This window comes from Mus caroli, chromosome 6, assembly GCF_900094665.2.
Source record: "Mus caroli chromosome 6, CAROLI_EIJ_v1.1, whole genome shotgun sequence".
NCBI lineage: Eukaryota > Metazoa > Chordata > Mammalia > Rodentia > Muridae > Mus > Mus caroli.
Genome location: NC_034575.1, coordinates 34,429,611 through 34,438,911, shown reverse-complemented (window position 1 = coordinate 34,438,911; position 9,301 = coordinate 34,429,611). Strand labels below are relative to the sequence as shown.

The following is a 9,301-nucleotide window of genomic DNA, read 5'->3' as shown; positions in this document are numbered from 1 at the left end:
AGGGCAAGGGGCTTCAGAAAGGAGGGACTCAGCTCTGGCTATTTTCCACAAAATGAAGCGTGTGGTCCCTCTAGAACCTTCCTGGAAAGCCAAGGCTCCCCCACTCTCAGAACCACATCCACACACCCCGGCTTTCCTCGCGGGCGGAGGCCCTGGGCTCAGAGCGAGCGCGGCCGCTAGGTGTCGCCCGAGGTCCCGCCCCCAGAGAGCGAGAGTCGTTCCGGGTTGTCCGCCGACTCCGCTCTAGCCATCAAGCTTCCGCCTCTCTCCTGCTCTTTGAAGCTGGGAAGCAAGCAAGGAGGGGCGGGCCTTCCGGGGACGCGCGTGCGCGAGGTCAGGAGCAGGTAAGGCTAGCGGAGTGCTGGGGTCATAGCAGAGGGCGGCGGCGGTGCCGGCGGACCCGGGTCCCTAACCTGGTGGAATTGTCAGATCCAGTCGAGTCAGTTAGGGGCCTTCCTGGAGCTTCCACGTGTACCCCACAAACACCCGAGGCTTTCCCCTCATCCTGTGGGGAACTGAACAAACCAAGAACGCACTTCCTTTCTCCTAGTGAGCCCGCCCTCAGCTCTCAGTTTTGTGTGGGATGCGCCGGCGATATTTGTTGCTTGTTATTTAAAATGCAGTTTAGATGATGCTTGGGAAAATGAATGACTCTACTACAGCTCCCAGCGCCGGAGGAGTGCGCGAATCAGACAGCGGAGAGTATGAGTTGTGCACGCTGAACAAAAAAAATAAAGTTATCTGTTCGGAGGTGTTCATGTCCTGTGACCCAGTAAAATAATTGGTACCAGTTTTTAAATGCTCGTTCTGAGCACGTTGCTTCTCAGTAACAACTCGTATGCATTCCTTGGGTCGTGATTAGGCAGGCACTATGCCTTCAGCTTTCCTTGTCAGTCCAAACTCAAATAATAAGGTAAATTGTACTCCTGATGTTGATAACTGACCTACACTTACACGCACACAAGTGTACCTGCAAGCATTTTAAATAAATAGATCCATGAGAAAGATAAACTTATCTTTTTATGCCAAAGGGGGAAAAAGGAGTTCTGAATTTTCAGATGTGGGCTTTATGTGTTTTGCTTGACATATTTAAGTAATTTGGTTTTGCTTCTCATTTTCAACGGTTATTTTCTCCTGTATTTTTCTTTCATTCACATTTAAAGAAACATGATATTTCAAAGGAACTAATTTGTGAGGCTGAAGAGATGGCTCAGTAGTTAATAGAGCATATTGCTCTTGCAGGACCCAGGTTGAATTTCTAGTCAGATGGCTCACAACCACCATAGAGCAGAGGTTCTCGACCTGTGAGTCACAGATCAGATATCCTGCATATCAGATATTTACATTACAATTCATAAATTCATAGCAATAGCAGAACTGCAGTTATGAAGTAGAAATGAAATAATTTTATGGTAGAAGGGGTCACTACGACATAAGGAACTATTTTAAAGGGACGCCGCACTAGGAAGATTGAGAACCACTGGTCTAGGGGAACCCTCTCCATCTTGCCTCCCTGGGAACATAGTCACACAGACCCACACACAAATAACTTTTGTTTGTTTGTTTTTATTTTTTATCCTATTGTGTAACTCCTAGGATAATTTTATGTGAATTGAAATCTAATTGGCATGTAAGTCATTTGACGAAATGTTATATAATTTAAAAGGTTATATTCTTTCATAAATTTGAAGTCCTTTAGGAAAGCATACTGAAATCTCAAAACGTCCTAAATTTTTAAATATCCCTTTACATGTATGTGTGTGTGCTCAGGCATGCAGAGGTCACCTTGGGGAAGTCCCAGAGATCACAGTCAGATGGCAGGCCTGGTGACAAGCACCTAAACTGCTAAGCCATCTTTCCAGCCTCTTCTTTTTTTTTTTTTTTTTTTTTTTTAAGTTAGAGAAGGGAGAAGGGAGGTAGCAATGGATCCACACTAGGACCAGTTACAGAAAGCAGGCATTTTTAGCCTGTGTTTTTGTGGTGAGACAGGGTCTCACCATGTAGCCCTGGCTTGCCTAAAATTCCACTTAGAACAAGACTGATCTTGAACACACAGAGAATCACTAGCCTGTGCTTTGAAGTGCCAGGTTTGCAGGCCACAACTGACCTCTGTTGGTTTATTTATGTGTTGTTTATACTTAAAGTTTAACAGACCAATGAGATGGCTCAATGGACAAAGACACTGCAGTCAACCCTAATGATCAGGGACCATTAAATGTCCTCGTACCTCCACCTGTGTATTGTAGCACATGTGTGTCCATGTGTGTGTGTGTGTGTGTGTGTGTGTGTTAAGCTAAAGCCACCGTGCTGGGAGTAGGACTGAGTCAGGGACTCGGGTCTAAAGAGGATTATTCTCTCTCTTTGTCATAAGAGAGAGAAGGCTGTCATTTTAAGACTTGGCTTTTGTGGTCTGTGTTGCCATGGAGTCTAATCAGATTTTATGGCTGATTATATATCCCACCTGTGTGCTACACTGCAAAGTAGCTATGGAGTTACCTTAGCATAGCTGCTGTCTACAGTCTTCCTCTCCTTCCTGCCTGTCAGGTTACCAAGGTTCTCGCTGCCCCCGTTCCCCTTGTCAGGCTTTGTAAATGAGGGTATTATTTCAGGGAGGCGCAGGAGTAACTGTGTGTGCTTGTGCACTCAAAAGGAGTCAACAAATGAACACTGTCTGTTCACTGAACCCACGAACTCCAAGCTATCAGAGAGGTTTAGGGTTGTTCCTTCTGTGAGTTACCATTTACTGGGTGCCACTGCTCTCCTGACGTCTCACATTATCCCTGCAGTCTTGCATTTCAGAAAGATGGAAATTAAAATTTAGACAGGCAGAGTTCAGAATAGATCAAATGACAGAGCCAGGATACAAAGTCAGGTCTCATCCTGTAGCCTCTATTTAAGAAGAAAGTGATTGGAATTCAAGATGTATTTTCCTTTAGATGTTGTAGCAAATGATAGTTCCCAGCCTGCTTTAACATATCTCTGGAAATGCTAAGCAATTACAGTGAAAAATCTATTCCGATGCTATACTAGTAATGAAGCAAGAAGAGGGCAAAATGAATGGAGAAAAAGTTTGTTTAAACTTGTGTTTGGAAAAAAATCAAAGTTTTGAGAGAGGTTTTTCATTGTTATTGGTGGTGGTGGTGGTGGTGGTGGTGTTTAAAGCATACATAGAAACATGGCTGCTTCTGAAGACGTGTGGACATCTAATGGCCCTGGAAGGGTTATGACACTGTTATATTCTCCTTAGATGTAAACTGATAAAAAAAATGAAACCTCCATTCTGATGACACCAGCCCAAACCCATCTGCATCCACACAGTCCACCCTGGATTGCAGGATGTAAAAGGTGAAGAGCAAAGAAAGCTATGGTAGCCCAGATTGGTTTGAATGAGACCGCGAGTCTTCTCCCCTGGCTAGCCTTTGGGTGGCACTGCTGGCCAAGAGCATCTAGTTGGCATTCAGGGTAATAATGGTTTGACATTATTACTTGCTCTAAGGTCAACCTCTGTTCTGCCTCCAGATGTTGAAATAGCATTAAAACTTTGCTCATCCAAGCACTGTTTTGAAATGCATCAGGTGCCCTCTACCTAGTCTTGTCTTTTAGCAGGTGTGTGGGAACCTCTTCTCTGCAGGTGGCATTTTATTGGCATTCTTGTTTCCTCCCACGCTCTCCCGGCATTTCTATTCTTGAAGTATTAGTTTGATGGAAGCAGACTTTGCTTTGCAAGGGTAGAGTGCAGAACTCTGAAGAGCTGTTCTACATTAGCGCCTTCTCATTAGGTTTTGGGTTAGTTCTCCCATTCGCTTTTTCAAGATAGATTTATGCCCTTTTTACATTTAAAAGCTAGCTCCTCCACATCTCAACCAAACTATCCCCCAGATAGTCTTTTAGCCAGCAAGGATTCTCATCTTGGCATGAAAATTTCATATAAACTGGTATGTGCTGTCAACAATAGCGCATACAACTGACCTAGAATGAGATGGCACAGTTATTCTACCAGAAGCATTGTTTTTGGTGGTAGTGGTGGTAAAAGGTTTTTTGTTGTTGTTGTTGTTTACTATTTTTTTGTTTTTGTTTTTCGAGGCAGGGTTTTTCTGTGTAGCTCTGGCTGTCCTAGAACTCACTCTGTAGACCAGGCTGGCTTCTGACTCAGATCCTCCTGTCTCTGCCTCCCAAGTGCTGGGATTAAAGCTGTGTGCCATCACCACCAGACATTTTTTTTTTTCTTTTACTTTTTATTGTGTGTGTCTGTGTCTCTGTGCCTGTGTGAATGCATGCCATTTGTGTGTGCAGTGCCCACAGAGGCCAGAAGAAAGCATCAGATCCCACGGAGCTGGATTTACAGGCAGTTGGGAATGGTCCAGCACGGGTGCCGTGAACTGGGCTGTCCTCTGCAAGGGCAGCAAGCATTCTTCACGCTGAGTTCTCTCTCTAGCCCCCAGAAGCATTCTTGATTTTTGCATGTCCATCGTGTGTTTTTTTTTTAATATCTGTTAGCTATAATTTTTAATGTCCTAGTTATCATTCTCACATCTGTTCCATCGTTCTGTACCTCTGAAGAAAGTTAGTCAGTGTTAAGGCTGAGTATCATAATTCCTAAGTGACTTTTGTTCAGGAATAACAACTCTTTTGAGCTGATGATCCTTATTTGAGCTGTTGAATTTTGTTTCTATAGAACCACTGTCTGTTTTTTCCACATGGCTTGCAGTTGCTAGGCAGAATTCAATCGAGTAACCTAGAGGCTAAATGACCTCATAACTCATTAGCAGTTCTCAGAGCCATCTGGTGCCCTGGAGGAGAACAGTGTTCAAAGGACTGATAATAAAGACAACAGCGTAATTACTTCTCTGCCATGATTACACCTTTAGATGGCAAGCAGTCAGCATATTTACTTGCAGACTGCTTGGGTGGTTGTTTTCTAAAGGTATAATAACGATGCCATAGCAGAATAACTTGTTTCCCTGACCCCTTCATCCAGCTTGCAAAGAAGTAAACCTGACAAGCAAATAACCAACCAAATTGCAAATTGTAAGAAAGGCAATACACCGAAGAGACAGTCCGTGAACACAAAATTGTAGAAACTGCAGGCCAGAGGAGAGAAGCAGCTGTCGAGTGGACATGGCTCCCCTCCAGGGCAGAGCCTGCCCAAGGGCCATAATAATTCATGGGTGGCTTGCTATATTTTCATTTTCTAAAATGTTTCCTAGGAAAATATGGGATTTTTCACGCACACCTATTAATCTCATCTTCTATAGGAATCCTGTTCCTTACTGATGAAGAAATGTCTCCGCTTTCGGAGTATGCACTGCGCATGTCTCGTCTGAGTGCCCGGATCTTTGGTGAAGTGGCCAGGTCTACTGACTCAAAGTCCATGAAAGTGGTGAGCCTGTTTAGCGAGCAGCCCTTGGCCAAGAAGAAAGAGACTTATGACTGGTATCCAAATCACAACACGTACTTTGCGCTCATGGGCAACCTCCGTTTCCTTGGCCTTTACAGGTGATAAGCAGGGGGTTGGGGGGATAGGGTCTTGCGACGGGTGGTTTTGGAAGGTTGGCCAAGGAAAACAATTAGCTTGGATCTCACTACAGTTTTGTGATTCTTATGGGAGTCCAGGTGAATCAAAGGGTAAGGGGATGAGGGGACTCAAAATTGCCCTAATCCATAAACAAACAGAAACATACGCTTATGTCTAAAGCTTAACCGACATCAAATTGTATTGAGCTATAGAGAGATGTCTAATTGTTCTTTAGTTTAAAACTGCTCTAAAAAAGATGGAGACAGCTGAGTGGGCCAAAGTGGCGAGGTATAAAGGACCCCCCTCCCCCAAGCACGGTGGTTGCCAGAGCCGCTGGTTCTTGGTCCTGCCCCTCCCCCACCCTGCTTTGCCTCTTACTGGGTGTGTAGGAGCCTCCGTTCTCTGCTGGTGGCAGTTTCGTTGACATTTCTTATTCCTCCCACTCGCTTCTGGCATTTTATTTTGTGCCTTTTTGATATATTAATTTGGCTTAAATAAGCTGTATTTCACTTTTAAGAGTAATTTATAAATTATATAATTTTTAATACTGTGCTTTATCTGTTTGGTAGGTCTAAGAAGTGAGTGCTTAAGACCTTTGTTGGGGGGCAAAAAAGGATAAAATATCTAGGTAGCCATTTTTCTCTTTCTCATTTCCAAACTAGTACATACTCCTTACAAAGAATTAAAGCAGTATATTTCATAACATTTAATTGTATGCCATCTTTAAAATATAACATGCTTTAATTGGACCTAACTATTAATTTGGGACCATTTGTTGTAATATAAAATTAATAGCACAGCATGATACATACTCATTCCAGAGAGCTAAATGTTGGTATAGTCATTTATCCAACGTATTCCTAAGTACTTCCCGTGTGCTGGTGGTACTTAGGATGGACATTAAAGGAGCAGCAATGAACAAAACCAATGGAGAGTCTAAATTAATACATTACTAGAGAGTATACCATGCAACCTGCTTCTGAGTGTCTGCAGTTGCTTGGGACTCTTTCCTGTGCCTTTAGTCTTGCCTCAAGAAAAATACTAATTTTATTATGACCCAGAATAAAATATCAGAAGCCAAATCCCATGGAAAATTATAACATATAACAAAATCACATTCAACTATTTTAATATGCTTCTTGATATTCTTCTTCTTTTTTTTTTTTTAAAAAATATTTATTTATTTATTTATTTATTATATGTAAGTACACTGTAACTGTCTTCAGACACTCCAGAAAAGGGCATCAGATTTCGTTACGGATGGTTGTGAGTCACCATGTGGTTGCTGGGATTTGAACTCAGGACCTTTGGAAGAGCAGTCGGCGCTCTTAACCGCTGAGCCATCTCACCAGCCCGATATTATTCTTCTTGTTTACTTGAAGAACAAAGACATTATCTTTGAAGATGGGAAAAATACTAAACACTTAGTTGTTCATTGAAAAACAAAGTTATTTGTATGTGTTTAGTCAGTAGTTGTGGTAAATGATGTCCTCAGTGCATGCCCATCTGTAGTGTCAGACAGGTTGATGTAGCACCACTTCAACAAAGAACGTCTGATGTAAAGGCCTGCAAAAGAGAGAGGAAAGTATAAGCTCCCCAGACAGTGGATTCACTCAGTTAACAAGCTGTCGTGACGTGCTAGCAGCCTTTATAGAGTTTTCTGTCTGATGGAGAACAAAGACTGGAGAATGATGTAATACATGGTATATGTTTTGTGACAATGTTTGGGGGGGTGGGACAGAACTAGCTAAGCAGGACCCAGAGTGCTGACAGGCCTGTGGTGAGCAGGGCGGTCACAGAGGACATGGAGGTTTAGGCTGAGGCTCATGGGTACAGAGTGAACCTGGTAAGACCTGGGAGGGACTGTGGGGCAGAGGCACGAGTGAACAAAGCCCATACTTCCTGAGGCTGGAGTGTGCCTGCAATGACCCAGGAATAGTTTGGGCTAAGGCAATGACAGGGAGACAGGAGACAGGTCACAGGGGTCTGTGAGCGCTGTGGCAAAGAAAGGGGCTTTTGCCCTGGGCAACAGAGTTTAAACAAGATGACCTGACATCTGTTTTAGATGAATTATTATAGCTATATTAAGAATTATTTGGCAATCCTAGCTAATCCCAATGTAGATATGTGTTTACTCAATGTTTATTCATGGAATAAAATATCAAATTCTTTAAAATCAATCTTTTAAAAAACAGCTTAGTTGGACCCAGCAAAGCATCTTTTTATATATATTTAGTCCATTTTATTAAACCCATTAATAATGTATATTTACACCATAAGCTATTAATGTAACCTGTTAAAGATGAAGAAACTAAGGTGCAAAAGAGAGCCAGGTCTTGTATTCAAAGTTACAGAGCTCTATCTGTGGAACTGTGTTTTACAGCCCGGTCTGCGTGAGTTTCATGGCTTACATGGTAAGCACTTTCTTTGGGTATTTGGTCTTAGAATGTAGACACTTTAAGCAGTTGTAGAAGTCTTTAAGAAGTTGTAGACTGTCCACATGTCTAGTTAGTCCTGCCTGCCATGACTCCTTTAATGCCTGTCGTGATCTGCTTTCCATGTGCTTGACCCTTTCCCAACAGCATCCCCTGCCATTCAGGCTCTTCCAGACAACTGCCTGGTTTAGGAGATGCTAATTCCTCAGCAGTCAGGATCTCTGTGTGCAACTGGAGACTTACACTCATGATGTACTCCTCTCAATGTTTAGTCTTTTTTGTTTTTTTCAGTACTGAGATTCTAACCCAAGGTGTTTAGCCTTAACATAGGGAAATGTTGGGTGGTATATCTTAGATACATAGGTTTAGATAGGCTCACGTGGAAGTTTACTCCTCTTTGTAGTATTGCGTCTGTAGAGGAAAACTGACACCTGAATTCTTATAACCTAGCCAGTCTATAGGTTGGGTCCTCTATGCTTTCTGTTCACCAAACTAAGCATGTGCCCTGAAAAGCCACAGTCAACAGCCTAAGAGACCAGTTCTAGATTATCATTTCTCTAGTGTGGTAAACATAGCTCTTTGACATTTTTTTTTTCCTTCTTCATCCAGAGATGAGCATCAGGACTTTAAGGATGAGCAAAGACGTCTAAAGAAGCTCCGTGGGAAGGGGAAACCGAGGAAAGGAGAAGGGAAGAGAGCTACAAAAAAGAAATAGCATCAGCTCATCAAGAAAGCAAATGCCTTCAGTGACTAAGAAAGTGCGTCTCATTATCTTTCCGAGTATTAGGGGAACATGACTTCCCTCAGTAGACGCCAACCCTGTGTTCACTTTTACTCCAGTTAAGCCCTGACTGGTTTCTTGAAGATAATATTCTAATCCTTCAAAATTATAATGACCTTGGTTTTGTAATCTGAAGCATACCTAATTCTATAATGGAATGAATAAACTATTGTTGACTGATGTTTAAGATTGGAATGGCTGTTAGGACTGGAGCTGGAGAACCTCCCTAAATGAATGTCCTGTGCTTTCTTTATTCCTCCATTGCATCCCGACCCAACCCTAACCTTGCCTCTCTCTCTGACCAGTGAGCCTTTGTCTTCACCATTAAGCTTGCTCTTTAGAAGGTGCTTAACTGGGATTAAAGGTTTTCTGGGACAGGGAGTATTGAATGCCTTGTGTGTACAAGGTATTGGAGTTTAGTAATAGAGTGGTTAAAAAGGAAAAACAGTTTTTAGTTCATGGAACTTTAGGCTTTGTAGAAGAGGCTAATATAAATACATATATATTTAACATAATTATAATTGTGTTGTATTACAATAATATTAAATTGCTATAAAGGGAAAAAACTAC

The 9,301-nt window shown here is 42.3% G+C and overlaps 1 protein-coding gene across 1 annotated transcript; it reads left to right on the top strand.

The window, feature by feature from the left end:
• Positions 1–271: 271 nt before the first annotated feature.
• Positions 272–8,926, top strand: Mrps33 (mitochondrial ribosomal protein S33). The gene is made up of 3 exons (XM_021165428.2): positions 272–344; positions 5,256–5,496; positions 8,560–8,926. The coding sequence occupies exons 2-3, from the start codon at positions 5,282–5,284 to the stop codon at positions 8,663–8,665; spliced, it is 321 nt and encodes a 106-aa protein (XP_021021087.1). The 5' UTR covers positions 272–344; positions 5,256–5,281; the 3' UTR covers positions 8,666–8,926.
• Positions 8,927–9,301: the final 375 nt, after the last annotated feature.